The sequence below is a fragment of the Pleurodeles waltl genome, chromosome 1_2 (genome assembly GCF_031143425.1).
Source record: "Pleurodeles waltl isolate 20211129_DDA chromosome 1_2, aPleWal1.hap1.20221129, whole genome shotgun sequence".
Taxonomy (NCBI): Eukaryota; Metazoa; Chordata; class Amphibia; order Caudata; family Salamandridae; genus Pleurodeles; species Pleurodeles waltl.
Genome location: NC_090437.1, coordinates 981,639,809 through 981,659,327, shown reverse-complemented (window position 1 = coordinate 981,659,327; position 19,519 = coordinate 981,639,809). Strand labels below are relative to the sequence as shown.

Below are 19,519 nucleotides of genomic sequence, written 5' to 3'. Positions count from 1 at the left end.
TACAACTGTTTCATCGTGACCTGACTCTACATTTTGTAGGTTGGGTTCACAATTTACTAAGTGTTGTCATAATACTGAATATACAAAATCAGAAAAATGTATTTTAGTTAAGAAGTTTGTAGAAACAAATTACGTAATTAACTTATCTAGTTCATCTGTAGATGAGTTATTAAGTAGTCACATATTGACATTGTTTTCCACCACTTTACCAAGGCTCTCCTTAAAAAATGTATATCTGGAAATGAAAATGTCACTTACCCAGTGTACATCTGTTCGTGGCATCAGTCGCAGTAGATTCGCATGTTTTGCAATAGCTCGCCATCTGGTGTTGGGCCGGAGTGTTACAAGTTGTTTTTCTTCGAAGAAGTCTTTCGAGTCACAGGACCGAGTGACTCCTCCTTTTGTCTCCATTGCGCATGGGCGTCGACTCCATCTTCGATTGTTTTTCCCCGCAGAGGGTGAGGTAGGAGTTGAATTGTAGTAATAGTGCCCATGCAATGGAGTGACTAAGTATGCACCTATTTAAGGTTGAGATGATACATATACAAATAGTTGAAGGTAACTTCCAAACTGCTACAGGCTCCCGGGGAGGCGGGTGGGCACATGCGAATCTACTGCGACTGATGCCACGAACAGATGTACACTGGGTAAGTGACATTTTCAGTTCGATGGCATCTGTCGCTGTAGATACGCATGTTTTGCATAGACTAGTAAGCAGTTATCTCCCAAAAAGCGGTGGATCAGCCTGTAGGAGTGGAAGTAGTCTGAAATAATGTTCTTAATACGGCTTGACCTACTGTGGCTTGTTGTGCGGATAACACGTCTACACAGTAGTGCTTGGTGAATGTGTGAGGCGTAGACCATGTGGCTGCCTTACATATTTCTTGCATTGGGATGTTTCCTAGAAAGGCCATGGTAGCACCTTTCTTTCTGGTTGAGTGTGCCCTTGGTGTAATGGGCAGCTGTCGTTTAGCTTTAAGGTAGCAGATTTGGATGCATTTAACTATCCATCTGGCTATACCTTGTTTTGATATTGGGTTTCCTGCATGAGGTTTTTGAAATGCAATAAATAGTTGTTTAGTCTTTCTGATGTTCTTTGTTCTGTCAATGTAATACATCAATGCTCTTTTGACATCTAATGTATGTAGTGCCCTTTCAGCTACGGTATCTGTCTGTGGAAAGAACACTGGAAGTTCCACTGTTTGATTTAGATGGAACGGTGAAATAACCTTTGGCAAAAATTTAGGATTGGTCCTTAGGACGACCTTATTCTTGTGTAGTTGTATAAAAGGTTCCTGTATTGTAAACGCCTGAATCTCGCTTACTCTTCTTAGGGAAGTAATGGCGATGAGAAATGCCACCTTCCAGGTTAGGAACTGTATTTCGCAGGAGTGCATGGGTTCAAAAGGTGGACCCATAAGTCTAGTTAGGACAACATTTAGGTTCCATGAAGGAACAGGTGGTGTTCTTGGTGGTATAATTCTCCTAAGGCCCTCCATGAATGCTTTAATGACTGGTATCTTATATAGGGAAGTTGAATAGGTAGTCTGCAGGTATGCAGATATTGCTGCAAGGTGTATTTTAATGGAAGAGAAAGCCAGGTTAGATTTTTGTAAGTGAAGCAAGTAACCCACTACATGTTCTGGAGTTGTGTGTAATGGTTGTATTTGATTAATATGGCAGTAGCAAACAAACCTCTTCCATTTACTTGCATAGCAGTGCCTGGTGGATGGCCTTCTGGCTTGTTTTATGACTTCCATACATTCTTGGGTAAGTTGTAAGTGCCCGAATTCTAGGATTTCAGGAGCCAGATTGCTAGATTCAGCGATGCTGGATCTGGGTGTCTGATCTTTTGGTTGTGTTGTGTCAACAGATCTGGCCTGTTGGGCAATTTGATGCAGGGTACTACTGATAGGTCTAGCAGCGTTGTGTACCAGGGTTGCCTTGCCCAAGTTGGTGCTATTAATATGAGTTTGAGTTTGTTTTGACTGAGTTTGTTTACCAGGTAAGGAAGGAGAGGGAGAGGAGGAAAAGCGTAAGCAAATATCCCTGACCAGTTCATCCATAGGGCATTGCCTTGGGACTGTTTGTGTGGGTATCTGGATGCGAAGTTTTGGCATTTTGCGTTCTCCTTTGTCGCAAACAAGTCTATCTGAGGTGTTCCCCCAGAGTTTGAAATAAGTGTTCAGAATTTGGGGGTGAATTTCCCATTCGTGGACCTGTTGGTGATCTCGAGAGAGATTGTCTGCGAGTTGATTTTGGATCCCTGGTATAAATTGTGCTATTAGGCGAATTTGGTTGTGAATTGCCCAACGCCAAATCTTTTGTGCTAGCAGGCTTAACTGCGTGGAGTGCGTCCCCCCTTGCTTGTTTAGATAATACATTGTTGTCATGTTGTCTGTTTTGACGAGAATGTATTTGTGAACTATTATTGGTTGGAAAGCTTTTAGTGCTTGAAAAACTGCTAGAAGTTCTAGGTGATTTATATGCAGTTTTGTTTGGTGTACGTTCCATTGTCCTTGTATGCTGTGTTGATCGAGGTGTGCTCCCCACCCTGTCATGGAAGCATCTGTTATTACGTATTGTGGCACTGGGTCTTGGAAAGGCCGCCCTTTGTTTAAATTTATGTTGTTCCACCACAGAAGCGAGAGGTAAGTTTGGCGGTCTATTAACACCAGATCTAGAAGGTGACCCTGTGCTTGTGACCATTGTGATGCTAGGCACTGTTGTAAGGGCCTCATGTGCAGTCTTGCGTTTGGGACAATGGCTATGCATGAAGACATCATGCCTAGGAGTTGTAGTACCATCTTTGCTTGTATCCTTTGTGTTGGATACATGCGTTGTATGATGGTGTTGAAATTTTGAATTCTTTGTGGACTTGGAGTGGCTACTCCTTTTGATGTGTCTATTATGGCTCCTAGGTATTGTTGTACCTTGCGCGGCAGAATTTTGGATTTTGTGAAGTTGACGGTGAACCCTAGTTTGAAGAGGGTTTGTATGATATGATTTGTGTGATTTGAGCACTCTATTAACGAATGGGCCTTGATTAGCCAGTCGTCTAGATATGGGAACACATGTATTTGCTGCCTTCTTATGTGTGCAGCGACTACCGCTAGACATTTGGTAAAGACTCTTGGTGCGGTTGTTAATCCGAAAGGCAGTACCTTGAATTGGAAATGTATTCCCTTGAATACAAACCTTAGGTATTTCCTGTGCGATGGGTGTATTGGTATATGGAAATAAGCATCCTTGAGGTCTAAAGTTGCCATGTAGTCGTGTAGTTTTAGCAATGGCAATACTTCTTGTAGTGTGACCATGTGAAAGTGGTCTGATTTGATGAAAGTGTCCACTACTCTGAGGTCTAGGATTGGTCTCAGCGTTTTGTCCTTCTTTGGTATCAGAAAGTACAGTGAGTAAACTCCTGTGTTTATTTGTGTGTTTGGCACTAATTCGATTGCATTCTTTTGCAATAGTGCCTGCACTTCTATCTCCAGGAGATTGGAATGATGTTTTGTCAAATTGTGTGCTTTTGGTGGTATGTTTGGAGGGAATTGTAGAAATTCTATGCAATAACCATGTTGGATAATTGCTAGAACCCAAGTGTCTGTAGTGATTTCCTCCCATGCTTTGTAATAATGACTTATTCTTCCCCCCACTGGTGTTGTGTGGAGGGGGTGAGTGACATGTGAGTCACTGTTTAGTAGTAGGGGTTTTGGGGCTCTGAAATCTTCCTCTATTCCTAGGGAATTGCCCTCCTCTATATTGTCCCCGAAAACCTCCTCTATACTGTCCCTGGTAACTGGACGGTGTTGCTTGTGAGGTGCTGGCTTGTGTGCTCTGACCCCGAAACCCCCCTCTAAAGGGTGTTTTACGGAATGTGCTGTAATTCCCTCTGCTCTGCGGGGAGTAGAGTGCGCCCATGGCTTTGGCAGTGTCCGTATCTTTTTTGAGTTTCTCAATCGCTGTGTCCACTTCTGGACCGAACAGTTCTTTTTCGTTAAAAGGCATATTGAGAACTGCTTGTTGAATCTCTGGTTTAAATCCAGACGTTCGGAGCCATGCATGCCTTCTGATAGTTACAGATGTATTAATTGTCCGTGCAGCTGTATCTGCAGCGTCCATGGAGGAGCAGATCTGGTTGTTGGAAATGGTCTGTCCCTCATCAACCACTTGTTTTGCCCTATTTTGTAAGTCCTTGGGCAGATGTTCAATGAGATGTTGCATCTCGTCCCAATGGGCTCTGTCATAGCGCGCAAGTAGTGCCTGGGAGTTCGCGATGCGCCACTGGTTTGCAGCTTGTGCTGCGACTCTCTTACCAGCTGCATCGAACTTGCGGCTTTCTTTATCTGGGGGTGGTGCATCTCCAGATGTGTGGGAGTTGGCCCTTTTCCTAGCTGCTCCTACAACGACAGAGTCTGGTGGCAGCTGTGTAGTGATGAAAACCGGGTCTGTAGGAGGCGCCTTATACTTTTTTTCCACCCTTGGTGTGATTGCCCTACTTTTGACTGGCTCCTTAAAGATTTCTTTTGCGTGCCGGAGCATACCAGGGAGCATAGGCAGGCTTTGGTATGAGCTGTGGGTGGAGGAGAGTGTGTTGAATAAAAAAATCATCCTCGACCTGTTCTGAGTGGAGGCTTACGTTGTGAAATTGTGCTGCTCTAGCCACCACTTGAGAATACGCGGTGCTGTCCTCTGGTGGAGATGGCTTCGTAGGGTATGCCTCCGGACTGTTATCTGACACTGGGGCGTCGTATAGGTCCCATGCGTCTTGATCTTGGTCACCCTGGCTTATGGTGGTGTGAGCTGGGGAGTGTGATGAGTTTGTGCTGGTGAGACGTTAATCACGGGCGGAGGAGAGGGTGGTGGGTAACTCTTTTCAGCACTTTTGGTTGTGGTGTCTGTTCAGTTTGGAACTCCAACCTTCTCTTTCTTCTAATAGGGGGAAGGGTGCTTATTTTTCCTGTCCCCTGCTGTATGAAAATACGCTTTTGCGTATGGTCCACATCAGTTGATTGTAGCTCTTCCTCAAACCTATGCTTTTGCATTTGGGAGGTTAGCGAGTGCTCTTCTGTATAAGAGCCTGAAGCTGGGTCGGTTGCAGTTTGTTTCGGGACCGAAACCCTGTCTGCGTCCTTTTTCGGCTCCGAGGTGACTTTTTTCATTTTCGGGGCCGAAACCTGTCGGCGCCGATCTTCTTCGGGGCCGCTGTCTCGGCGTCGAGCCGTGTCTACACCGGCATCTCGGTGTCGATGCTTGTCTCCAGCACTTTCTCGGTCCCGAGAAGGCTGCGTGCCGGTGTCTCGACCGGAGTCGGACGATCTCGGCACTGTTTGGGCCTTTTTCGGTGCCGACGGTCGGTCACCGAATTTATGGGTGGAGCCATGGCCTGGTGGCAGTGGCGTCCCCTGGGCCTTGTAAATCTTCCTCTGAGTGGTTTTCGACGTCTTACTCACGGTTTGTGTATCGTCGAATCCTTCGGAGTCTGAGTCTTGGATCGAGAAGGTACCTTCCTCTTCTTGTTCCTCGAACTCTCGGTGGGCTGTCGGCGCGGACGCCATCTGAAGTCTTCTGGCTCGACGGTCTTGGAGTGTTTTTCGGGACCGGAACGCACGACAGGCCTGGCAGGTGTCTTCACTGTGCTCGGGTGACAGGCACAGGTTACAGACCAAGTGTTGGTCTGTATAGGGGTATTTATTGTGGCATTTGGGGCAGAAACGGAACGGGGTCCGTTCCATCGGCGTTCTTCAGCACGCGGTCAGGCCGACCAGGCCCCGACGGGGGATCGAAAAAACTACCCCCGAAGGGCACCGGAGCTCTTCGATCCTTCGACGCGGTGTTGAATCTAACTACGCCGATCCCGAACGCAACAATACCGACGAAAATCTTCCGAAATTAGCTATCTTTCCGTTCCGAAACTCGGAGCGACAGGAACACGTCCGAACCCGATGGCGGAAAAAAAACAATCGAAGATGGAGTCGACGCCCATGCGCAATGGAGACAAAAGGAGGAGTCACTCGGTCCCGTGACTCGAAAGACTTCTTCGAAGAAAAACAACTTGTAACACTCCGGCCCAACACCAGATGGCGAGCTATTGCAAAACATGCGTATCTACAGCGACAGATGCCATCGAACATATACTTACCCAGTGTACATCTTTTCGTGGCATGTAATGCTGCAGATTCACATGCTGTGCATATATCGCCATCTAGTGTTGGGCTCGGAGTGTTACAAGTTGGTTTTCTTTGAAGAAGTCTTTTCGGAGTCACGGGATTGAGTGACTCCTCCTCTCGGATACAGTGCGCATCGGCATCAACTCCACTGTTTTCCCGCAAAGGGTGAAGGAAGGAGTGATAGAGTATAAGAATATAAAGAGATGTCCATGCAAATGTAAATGTATCTACATATGTACAAATGATAAACTTGAACGACTACAGGCTTCCGGGGAAGAGGGAGGGTGCATGTGAACAGATGTATACTAGATAAGTGACATTTTCTGTTCAATGGCATGTGTTGCTGCAAATACACATGCTATGCATAGACTACAAAGTAGTTATTCCTCCCAAAAATAAGCGGTGGCTAGCCTGTAGGAGTTAAAGTTGTTTGAACTAGTGTTCGTAAGACAGCTTGGCCAACATTGGCCAGCTGCTTTGAAAATACATCTACACAATAATGTTTTGTAGATGTATGAAAAGTTGTCATTTTGCCTTAATGTAACATGTTTGTATGCACCTAACAATCCATCTTGCTAACCCTTGTTTAGAGATAGGATTGCCTTTATGTGGTTGCTGAAAAGCAATAAAAAGTTTTTTTGTTTTCTAAAATGTTTAGTTCTATCGATATAGTACATAAGAGCTCTTTTGAGATCCAGAGTATGAAGGGCTCATTCTGAAACGGAGTCAGGCTGTGGAAAAAAGACTGGCAATTCCACTGTTTGGTTGATGTGAAAAGAAGATACTACTTTAGGGAAAAGGGTACGATTTGTTCTAAGTATAACTTTGTGTTTGTATACTTGGAAAAAAGGTTCCTCAAGAGTGAATGCTTGTATTTCACTAACTCTTCGTAATTAAGTAATAGCTACAAGGAAGGCAACCTTCCATGTCAAAAACTGAATTTGACAAGAGTGCATGGTTCAAAAGGTGGGCCCATGAGTCTGGTAATTACGATATTTAGATTCCAAGAAGAGACAGCTGGTGTTCTAGGTGGAATAATGCATTTTAATCCTTCCATGAAGGCTTTTATAACAGGAACTCTAAATAAAGAAGTGTGCTGAATAGTCTAAGTATGCATATATTGCAGTAAGGTGAATTTTGATGGATGAAAAAGCCAATTTAGATTTTTGCAAATGAGGAAGGTAGCATACAATATCTTGTATTGATGCTGTAAGTGGGTCAGTGTTTTTAGATTAACAGTAGTAAACAAATCTTTTCAATTTGTTAGCATAACACTGTCTAGTACTAGGTTTACGTGCCTGCTTAAGCACTTCCATACATTCCAATGTAAGTGTTAGGTATCCAAATTCTAGGACTACGAGGAGCCAAATCACTAAATTGAGAGCACTGGGATTTGGGTGCCTGATTTGACCTTTGTTTTGTGTTAACAAATCTGGTCTGTTTTGGAGTTTGGAATGAGGTACTACAGACAAGTCTAGGAGTGTTGTGTACCAATGTTGTCATGCCCACGTTGGGGCTATGAGTATCATGGTGAGAGAAGTCGGACGTAGCTTCTTGACCAGAAAGGGAAGGAGTGGGAGAGGGGGAAAGCGTAAGCAAATATCCCTGACTAATTGATCCATAGAGCATTGCCCTTGGATAGGGGATGTGGGAGTCTGGATGAGAAGTTTTGGCATTTTGTGTTTTCGCTTGTTGCGAATAGGTCCATTTCTGGTGTTCCCCACTTCTGAAGTACCTGGAAGTGAATCTTCCATTTGTGTGTTTGTTGGTGATTTCTGCTTAGGAGATCCACAAGCTGATTGTGTATTCTTGGAATGTATTCTGCTAACAGATGAATGTGATTGTGAACTGCCTATTTCCATATTGTCTGGGCTAGTAGGAACAGTTGAGATAAATGTGTCCTGCCTTGTTTTCTGAGGTAATACATGGTTGTCATGTTGTCTGTTTTTATCAGAACAATCTTGCATTTGAGAAGGGGTTGAAATGCTTTTAGGGCAAGAAACAGCTAATAATTCTAAATGGTTTATGTGAAATTCCTTTTGATTGAAATCCTATTCCCCTTGAATGGTATGGTTGTCGAGATGGGCTACCCACCTATCATTGATGTGCCTGTTATTGTGGTCTGAGGCACGGGGTCTTGAAATGACCGCCCCTTCATTAGATTGCTGAGATTCCACCACTGAAGGAACATGTGTGTTTGGTGGTCTATCAACACTAGATCTTGCAATTTACCGTGTCCCTGAGATCATTGTTGTAAAGGCTTCATGTTGAGTCTTGCATGTGGTATTATTGCTATGCAAGATGCCATCATTCCTAGAATCTTCATGATAAATCTTACAGTGTATTGTTGACTTGGCTGTATGTGTTGTATAAGATTTTGGAAAGTCTGTATCCTTTGTGTATTTGGATATGCTAGGGCTTTTTGAGTATTTAGAATAGCACATAGGTAAGGTTGTACTTGTGCTGGTTGAAGGTGAGCTTTATGTTAATTTAGAGTGAACCCTAGAGTATGTAGGGTTTCTATTACGTACTGAGTGTGTTGTTGTCATTGCGTAAAATTGCTTGATTTTATTAGCCAATCGTCTAGATATGGAATGACTTGAATGTGTTGCCTTCTTAAGTAGGCTGCTACTACTGCTATGCATTTTGGGAACACTTTTGGAGCTGTTATGCTGAATGGCAGAACTTTGAACGGGTAATGTTTTCTTGCTATGACAAAATTGAGGTATTTTCTGTGAGGTGGATGGATGGATGATTATATGGAAGTACGCATCTTTGAGGTCTAAAGCAGTCATGTAATCCTGTTTCTGTAGCAGTGGAATGACATCCTGCAGAGTTACCATGTGAAAACGTTCTGACAGGATGTATAGATTAAGAGGTCTGAGGTCTAGGATAGACCTTAGTGTGCCATCTTTTTTGGGAATGAGGAAGTATAGTGAGTATACTCCTGTTCCTTGTTGAGAACGTGGGATCAATTCTATTGCTTGTTTTAGTAGTAGAGATTGTACCTCCTGTTGCAACAGAACGTTGTGTTCTGGGGAAAATTTGTGGTAACGTGGTGGAATGTTTGGAGGGGTGGAGAGTAATTCAAGGCAATAGCCATTGCGGATAATTGATAACACCCAATTGGCTGTGGTCATATTTTGCCAATGACAGTGGAATTGCTGTAGTCTTCCCTCCCCACAGGAGATGTGTGGGGTGGAGGGGTGGGAAGGAAGTCACTGTTTGGATGGTGTAGTGGCTTGTTTTGAGGCTTGGAACTTGCCTCTGTTTCTAAAATATTGTCCTATACAGGACCCTCTAAACCCCCCTCTCTGATATTGTTGCTGCTGTTGTGCTGGCTTTGCCTGGGAGGTAGAAGCTTCAAAGGATTGTGGTTTGAATCCTCCCCTAAACTGTGGCCTGCGAAAGAAGCCTCTATACAGTGTCGTGAATAATGCTCCCATTGCTTGGGAGTATCTGAGTCTTTCCTCAGCTTTTCTATGGTCGTATCGACCTCAGGCCCAAATAAGTGTTTCTTATCAAAAGGCATGTTAAGTACTGCCTGTTGGATTTCTGGTTTGAAGCCAGATGAGCGTACCCATGCATGCCTTCTTATTGTAATGGCAGTAGTTACACTCCTTGCGGCTGTATCAACAGCATCGAGGGCAGACCTTATCTGGTTGCTACTTATGGCCTGTCCCTCTTCTATGATCTGCTGTGCTCTCTTTTGATGCTCTTTTAGGAGGTGCTGTATGAGTTCTTGCATCTCATCCCAGTGGGCTCTATCATATCTGGTAAGAAGTGCTTGCTAATTTGCAATTGCCATTGGTTGGCCACTTGCGTCGCCACTCTTGCCAGGGGCATCAAACTTCCTACTCTCCTTATCAGGTGGAGGAGCATCTCCTGAGGATTGGCTATTAGCCCTTCTTCTAGCCGCACTTACCACCACTGACTCTGGAGGAACTTGGTGTGTGATGTAGTCTGGATCTGTAGGAGCAGGTTTGTACTTTGTCAATTTGCACAGTAATTACTCTAGCTTTGACCAGCTCACAAAATATTTGGACTGCATGTTTGACCATTCCAGGCAACATGGGAAGGCACTGATATCTAGAGTGAGTGGAAGACAGTGTTGAACAAAAAAATCCTCCTCTAGGGGCTCAGTATGTATAAGCACCCCATGATAAGCAGCTGCCCTGGAAACAACCTGCATGTATGCAGAAGTGTTCTCTGATAGCAAAGTCTTGGAGGGTTATAAGTCAAGATCATCATCTTGATTATGATCCGGTTCATATAGACCCCAAGGATGGGCTGTATCCCCATGAGAGCGTTAAAAGAAACAGTGGTGGACTAGCGTTTGGAGGTGAAACAGAAAGCTGTGGTGAATGAGGAGGAGAAGTAGAGACAGGTACTGGCCTCTCCTTTTGCTTGGAAATATTTGCTGGTGGTTGAACAGAGTAATTCCTCTTGAAAAGCCAGCTTTCTTTTAGTTTTCAAAGGAGAAGCAGTAACAATTCTGCCAGTCTCTGTGTATATGGATTTTGGATTGTCTTTCATCCATAACCTCCAGTATGGGCTGCATCTCAGTGTCCTCATCAGAAGGTCTGAAAGATTCTTGAATTGGCTTCGAATTTTGTTTGAGGGAGTACGAAAGTCCTTGATCCTCTGTATAAGAAGGTTTCTTGGGTTCCAAAGTTTGGATCTTTTTCAGTCCCAAAAATGGAGACTGCTCTGAAGCAGGGTGTCAAAGCTTTGACTCCGAGGAGGTAGGATGCTTACTGGAGTCGGAGGCAGAACTTTACCGATTTACTCTACTCCAAAGTGGACGGAGGAGGGGCCTTTTTCGGCACCGAACCCAAAGGTCAGTCGACGACAGTCTTTTTTCAGGCTGAACCATGGTCTTCTGGCAGTGGTTTACTCAAGGCCTTTGGTGGCTTTTTGTATGTGGACGTAGGGGCAGACGTACTCACGTGCTTGCCAGCAGTGATAGGCCTGTCTTCTTACGATTCTTGCTCGGAGTCGGTGTTTTTGATGGAGACTGCCGTCTGCGCCTGTTCTTCCATGACGTCGAGATGATCTGTATTTTGACGCCATCTCTAACCTTCTGGCTCTCCGATCCCGCAAGGTCTTCTTGGATCGAAACGTTCAACAGGCCTCACAATCCTCTTCTCGGGGGTCCAGAGAAAGACACAGATTACAATCCAGGTGTTGGTATGTATAGGCCAGAGTCAGGCGCGTGCCCAAAAGGGCAAAATCTATATTTAAAAGGTACTATCGGTTCAAGGCTAGATGGAACGCGATCGAAACCTTACAGATGATTAAATGAGTTTTCTAAGGTTTCCAATTTGAAATCTCGGAACGAGAGGAAACACGTTGGAACCAGACAGTGGAAAGAATACAATCTAACAATGGAGTCGATGCCCATGCGCACTGTAATCGAGAGGAGTCACTCGATCCCGTGACTCCGAAAAGACTTCTGCGAAGAAAAACAACTTGGAACACTCCGAGCCCAACACGATGTCGGAAGGAATATGCATAGCATGTGTATCTGCAGATACATGCCATCGAACACACACACACATATATATATATATATATATATATATATATATATGTATATATATATATATATATATACACACACACACACACACACACACACACACACACACAAAATATTGTAGATTTATCTCTAGCTCCTTTTCCTATGGAAAAGTATATTTATATGCCAAATGGTTGCTATTGTTCCCTTCAACTTCTTGTTAAAGAGGGCAACTGTATGTTTCTTCCTCAAGAGATAAATATTCTATATGTGTCTTACAGTATAGGTCTAGTATAATATATATTTATATGGTAAGAGGTATTGCTCCACTGCATGTTATACTGCTCTGTGTTCAACCAGAGTAGAAGATGCAGTTTCCATCTGCCTATAAGAACAAATACATTTATATTCATCAACTCATTTGGCAAAACTGTCCTTCGGTCATGGGTAGAGTTTTTTACTCATATTTTCTTTATTTTTGTGATATCATTGCTGTGGTCTTTTCCACAGTATTGATGAGGTGTTTGTGCATGGGTTTGCATCCCCTTAAGGGAGCAAGTAGTTCAATATTCATTCTGTTAGTTCTCCTTTAACACCGATTGGTCATGCCAACAGTTTTTCCTTATTCCATGTTTTTGAATGTTCATGACTCCTTATATGTGGTGCCTTCTACGGGTCTTAGATCTTGTATTATGTTAAAGCCCACCTACATTATTATGAATGTCTGGTCTTTTTGCTTTGCTCTAGACCGGTTTTGTTCTAGCGACTGATTTTTTTATGGCATTGATCATGGGTAATGCTATCTTTTTTTTTAAACCTTTTATGAATTTTTATTACTGTGGTCCTTTACACAGTTTTTACTAACCAGGATGTATTTCCTCATAAGTATTCTTATGAGTACATGGTCTATTCCTATTGTACTTGACCAGTTTTCATCTGGTCAGAAACTTTAAATGTTGCTGGGTCACTTCTGACACGCAAGTGGCATTATTATGGATGACCGTAATCCCATGTTTTCATGTCTGATTTTATTTACCTGCAGCTCCTTCCACAGATTTTGAGGTCTTAAAGTATTTCATTACTCACCTTAATTATTATGATTGCATGGTCTTTTTTTCTTGTTCTAGACCGGTTTTGTGATTCTTAGAAACTTTTTAAAAAGTCTACGTTTGCAGTCCCTCTTCTGGGTTACCATGCTTTGGTATCTCATTCTAAAGTAAGGAATCTGCGGCTAGATGTCTGTATCAGATGAATAAGTGATTTACCTTCAGTAACGCATTACTGGTAGAGACAGGATCTAGCTGGAGATTCCTTACCAACCTTCCCATCTTCCCCACTCTGCGAACTGATTCCTATTTTGTATCAGAATATTTTGTTATGGGAATCAACTCCTAGAATTAAGTGATTTAACACAAGAGTGTCTTTGATTTAAACAATAATGTTTTGATAGGCAGTTTCTATGTGTGGCTCCACATTTGGAGCACAGAAAATAGTCACGGAAGAAACTGATGTCAATGTGGGGGGATATATGGACTCTGCTGACGTCACATCCAGGGAACAACATTGATATGGCGTTGTGTGGCGCCTTCTACCGACGCACAGATGTACTATGGGGAAAAAAAGATTCCAGATCAAGGCTCGCATCTGGGGAAGATTCTAAAGTAAAGAATCTGCCAGCTAGATCCGGTCTCTACTAGATAATGAGTTACCAAAGGTATCTAACTTGTTCGATCATACTGCAGCATTTTCCATCTGGCATAATCAACAAGTAGGATACACTAGGAAAAGAAGTCTCAGAGCCACACTCACTGAGACCCAGAATGAGACTGAAACATTAAGATCATAGCACAAATGTTCTGGACTCACTAAACAGGACAACAGGGTCGAAACTGTACTGTATCCAGGATGGCTGCTATGAACTGGAGCTTCTGCTACGGAGTTAGGTGTGAATTTAGCATGTTGATCGAGAACCCCAAAAATGCTGAGCTCTGCCATCATCTGGAGGTGGTCTATAACTAACTGTGGCAAGCCCGCCTCCAACAGCAAGTCATCAAAGGTTGGTGAAAACTGCCATCCCCAGACTTTGAAGGTGTTCTACAACCGCTACCATACCTTTCATGAGGACGAGGGGCACTGGTGAGGCTGAAGGAGAACACAAAATCCTTTTGGCCCACTTTAAACAGCAGTTAATGCCTGTGGGAATACAGGACAAGAATGTGAAGATAGGCGCTTTGCAGGTCCAGTGCTACCAGCCAGTCTACTGGATCCAGGGCAGACAGAACTTGGGCCAATGTAAGCATCTTAAATTTGTCCTTTTTCAGCAAGAAATTGAGAGAGTGAAGATTCTTAATAGGATGAAGGCTTCAATCCTTAATCAGCACTAGGAAATAACAGGAATAACATCCAGTCCAAATTTCCACTGCTGGGACCCTTTCACCTGCACAAAATGGACAATGGTCTCCAACTGCTCAGACATGGTGGGAATATGCAACAGATCTGAAAGGAATGGTACCGCATATCTTTGCTGGACAATTTGACGCACCCACCTGTCAGATGTGACACCACTGGAGCCAATACGTTATTCTGCCTCCAAAAGGGTGCGTACATGCAAGGACAAGCTAAAGCATTTTGGTAGTGGTAGCGAGAGGTTTAGGAACAGAGCCGTGTGTTGTCCCTGACGATCTGTACATTGTCGGCCAGATCCCTAACACAGTCCTCGAAAGAATTTGGGGGGGGTGGGGGATGGGGAGAATGTGGTCTGTAGCTGTGGAGGACTAGCTCGTTGTCTTTGTGCCATGCCCTTTCAAAAGCCTTTTAAAGGGATAAACTGTAAAGGATACTGCTGCAGGGTTGCATGAAGACTGGGGAAGTGTGCTGTGGCCGTGCTTTCCTTGACATGTTCAATGGCTGAGTCTGCCTGATCTTCGAAGAGACAGGTGTCATTGAACAGCATTGTGCAATAGTGATGCATGAACGCAAAAAAAGCCTGTGGATCTCACCCACATGTGGTGCCAAAGACCCCCACCGGTACCAACTTGCACAGCCAAAGCAGTCAGTGGTGTCCAGCCAGAGCAGATGACGCTCTAAGCTGCGACCAGACCATACTGAATAATCTTCACAAAGCTGGCACATTAGTCATCAGAAACAGTCCGCAAGATCTCAAGGACCATATTTAACACACGCAAGTATCGTCCCATGAGGCAGTTGATATTTACTGAACAAGGTTGGCTGAGGAAACCATCCTCTTTCTGAATGCCTTAATGCATTTTGTTACCTCTCTGTAGGCGTAGAAAGGAAGGACTTCGGGTTTAGGGTGCTCCTGGACATCTGGACCACCACGTTTTCAGGCATTGAATGCTGCAGAAAAGGAGGCTCACCATGGGCTGGTCTACGTCTTCTGGTGACTTGTCTATTTACTGGTTGTCAAGAGCACGGTTTGACCAAATTGCCCAAGAGTGTGCCCATCATGGCTTCATTAAAAGGTAGAAGTAGTTTAGTAAAAGCCCATCAGGTTTCAAGACCTTTGTCAGGACAGTTTTAGCCTCAAAGCACAAGATTGCATGTCTAAAGCCTCAGCAGCCCATCTGATCACCACAGCAAAATAAGCAGATTCCTCTGTGGAAAAGCCAGGGGAAAAGTTCAACACTGTCTGTGGAGGAATCTAACGTACTGTTCAGAAGGTCCATAAAGGGATTGTCCTGATCATAATAAAAGGACATAGCATCCATTCTCCAGTGTCACAGTATTGACAGTGTTCCGAATCTGAGGCAAAAGGAAAGAGGAGTGTCCTAGGTAGTGGCAGTGTTCTGTCCACATCAAAATGAGGTTGGATCAGCTCCGCCAAAGGTTGTGGAGGGCACTACTTCAGTCGAGGTTGTACAGATTTTGCTTTGGAGTCCAATAAGACAATTTGTTCCCCTCTGACATCAGCATTGCAGGGAGATCATGGTGCCAGATTTGAAATCAAGTTGGGTGCCAGCCCTGGAGCTAGGGCAGACCCTGTAGCAGAAGCAACAGGTACAGAATGCTGGATCAGCCAACAGTAGCCCACCTAGAGGCCTGCTTGCATCAATGGGGCACAAAAGAGCCCCAGGGGGGTCTGAAGATGCATACCTTGGCCTCCTTAAAAGCCTCTACTTGTGGTTGCTGATGGACCCAGGAATTCAGGTTGCATCACTATGGAATGGGTTAATCGGGAGGAAACTGAGAAGCATCTGGATGTCCCTACAACTTCTCTGCATAATACTGGGGCAATTTCAGAGAGTCACACTGACTTCTTGAGTTGCTAGTTTGACTTGGACTTAACTAACAACTTTGAGAGTAAAGAGGAACTTTTGCAGCTCTGGCCTCAAGAATGGTAAGGAGTCAGTATCACAGACTGTCGTAGTTTGGACTCTTGCTCTGGGCAAGACTGCTGGTTAAAGGATGACAGTACTTTTGCTTGTAGGTGACTACGCCTTTCCTACAACAAGTCACAACTGTTGTCCCAACCTTACCGCCTCACTAGCAGCACCTCACCAGAAACACAATATTAAAAGGTGATTTGTGGCAGCTTTTACACATGGACTCGCGAATAAGACATCTCAGGGAGTGTTGTGGTTAAACGGAGATTACCCCTTTCTCGCAGATAAATCATGTCTCCTACAAACACAGGCAATAACAAAGATGCAGTAAAGTTTCAATAGTTTTTATTTAACATAACTGCAATTTACGATAAGTTGCATTGGCTGCAATGATTAGGATAATGAATAATGCAAGGAACAGAATTGTGAAGACAAGAGTCATTATTACAAAGACCCCCACCATCTTGCAATGCATAGATAAGACATACGAGATGTAATATGCCCTAATACCCTAATGTGAAAGGCCTAACCTCATACCTAAAGGACAGCTGGGTTTGTTAAACCTAATCTGTCAATGCCATGTCCATGAGAGGAGTCCCCAACCATCATTACCTTGGAATGAGGTCTCTATCTCAGACTCCGCAGGGACACGAAGACTGGGTCAGCGTCAAGACAACTGTAGCATCGATATCAGCAATGGTGGCGATGCCCTCTGGTTGGAATCCCTCTGATTATCTGTCTAAAGTGCGATGTATTTATCCTGATCTACAAGGACCCCTGACGTAGGTGTGTTCCCAAACAATAGATAACAGACACGCTTGGGACGGCAATTAATATAAACAATCCCTCGAAAGTATAGAGAGGCAAAATCCCTAAGTGTGAACACCTACTGTTTGTCTTTGTTGCTTGATCTTAACGCCTTAGCGCGGTGACACTGATAATGTAACTCATAACATGTGGCCTAACTATAAACAAGGCAGCCATCTTAGAAGAATTAAATAATTAAATGGGCTAAGACAGAGCAAGCTAAGTAGGTTAAAAGTCACTAGGTGACTGGGGCACGAGTCTGCAAGCCGGAGGCTAAGCTAACTCCTGTTATCACATTAAAACGAACTAGGATTCACTACAAGACAGGTAAAAGTTGAGGTAGCAAACTCCTGATCCACACCTGAAGGCCCAGTAAGAAAGAAACTGATGTCAGCACACAAGAGTGGCATATATGTGGCTTCGGCATCACTTCAAGGGCAGGACAAAGTTTAAGTGGAGCCACCCAATGCTATCTGCCAGGAGCAATGCAGAGACCTCTCCAGGTCCAGTTTGGCATTTGGGGTTATTCACAAACTGAGGAATCTACTGTCTGAATTATCCATCAGTCTTTAGTAGCTTTTGCCCTTCCCTGTGACCAAAATAGCAGCCTGAATATTCATTCAAGACTGGACACCGGGCATCATTCACAAACTTGTCATTAGACCTTGCTTGATACAGCCCATAACAATCCACACCCTGCATTAGACACACTGTCACCTATGGCCATTTTCATAGTCCGTTTTGACAGGTCAAGGTCTGTGGCTGGGCCCAGTAGCCCAAGACCTACATTGCATTTTATGTGCATGTGTGGCTTTCAGTCACAACAGCGTTCCCCATTCCTTTGCTTCACAGTACCACTAGGGCACAGCTTCAATTGTGCATACTACCCCAGTAGCTTGCATGCAGCATAGCCTTTTCTGGCAAGGTCCAGTACTCCTTGGCAGGATACTGAATATTTCTCCCCTATTTCTTAGCATTAGTGTTTATACAATATTTTGGAGGATTCACTTTGCATACATATGGCCCTGGCAAAAACAAATCCCAACAAGTGTTCTGAACTGTGGACAGCTGGTTCATGAAGTGTAATTGCAGATGTGAGTAAAACACTTCAGTTAATCAGATTAGGGTTAGATTTAAAGTTTCAGAGATTTTCATAAAATTAGAAATTTGATAATCACATTAGGTCTATTCAAAATTTAAATGCATTAAAAACTACTAAGCACATTTGCTCCAAATGAAGCAAAGAAGCTAAATTGGTTGAGCATTCATATTCAGTAAAAACACTAAGTAGTTCTGTCCAGCAGTTTTTGCTATAGGAGAAAGCCCATCCACAACAGTGGTTTTGGTCGGCCCAAGTACAGAGCAATAATCTGCAAACTGACTTGTAAAATGGCCTTCCAGACTCTTTTTTTTTTTTTTTTTTAATCTCGCGGTCAGTCTGTTTTGACGTTTTAGTATAATTTTCTAATTTTTGGAATTATAGGAATGTAGCATGTGTTAAATTATAAGATAAACAGATTAAAAAGCATGACTGATTAAATTGATCATGCTTCCCTTGAACTGTAAAAAATGTATTACTAGCACCAAAGGTCCAACAAACATTTCACATATTCCAGTACTTTGGTTTCTTAGTTAAGGATTAAAACGAATTAATATCAAATAAAAATCTTTCTGACAGCATGAAATGATTCCCTAGATGGCATTGTATGCTTCACACGGAGAAAACAAGTAACAAGTATTCAATATTAAGGCAGGAATACGAATAAAGCACATTACCTGAAAACTCCTGGGTTGGTCCTGCCAAGCCCTAGAACAAGGGATTCTGTAATTTCCATGCTCTCAGAGCGCATCATTGGCACTACGTGCTTAAACAAGGAAGAAGGGGATGGGATACCAAGGACCTAGAATAACAAACATTATTTGAGTCCTATAAGAATCATACATAGTTTGTGCACTCAGCATACATTTTTGTGCACTGAGTCGATTGGCTCCCACCCTAATTTAGCCATGATCATTTAGAAATACATGATTAAGAATATATACAGAATGGTGTAAATACAGCACTTCCCAAGGTCCAACAGTAAGAATAACAGTTGTTTCCTACCCAACTAGATAACTAGCATAAGACAACAAACAAGAAACCTGTTGCAAAGGAAAACATTGTTCTAAATACATTGCTGCTGCAACCTGTATATATTGCTGTAAAGAAATGGCTCCCTGTTGCAGTTACCCCCCACTTTTTGCCTGATACTGATGCTGACTTGACTGAGAAGAGTGCTGGGACCCTGCTAACCAGGCCCCAGCACCAGTGTTCCTTCACCTAAAATGTACCATTGTATCCACAATTGGCACACCCTGGCATTCAGATAAGTCCCTTGTAACTGGTACTTCTAGTACCAAGGGCCCTGATGCCAAGGAAGGTCTCTAAGGGCTGCAGCATGTCTTATGCCACCCTAGAGACCCCTCACTCAGCACAGACACACTGCTTACAAGCCTGTGTGTGCTGGTGAGAACAAAATGAGTAAGTCGACATGGCACTCCCCTCAGGGTGCCATGCCAGCCTCTCACTGCCTATGCAGTATAGGTAAGACACCCCTCTAGCAGGCCTTACAGCCCTAAGGCAGGGTGCACTATACCATAGGTAAGGGTACCAGGGCATGAGCATGGTACCCCTACAG

At 43.7% G+C, this 19,519-nt stretch overlaps 1 protein-coding gene across 12 annotated transcripts in view; it reads right to left on the bottom strand.

Annotated features, from left to right (window-relative positions):
* FRYL (FRY like transcription coactivator) overlaps positions 1–19,519 on the bottom strand; it is a 1,894,812-nt gene that overhangs the window by 1,187,987 nt on the left and 687,306 nt on the right. For all 12 annotated transcript variants that reach the window (XM_069201557.1, XM_069201569.1, XM_069201550.1 and 9 more), the window contains one exon: positions 18,618–18,742. In XM_069201557.1, the coding sequence (XP_069057658.1) occupies positions 18,618–18,742 (125 nt within the window). The remainder of the gene's footprint in view (positions 1–18,617; positions 18,743–19,519) is intronic.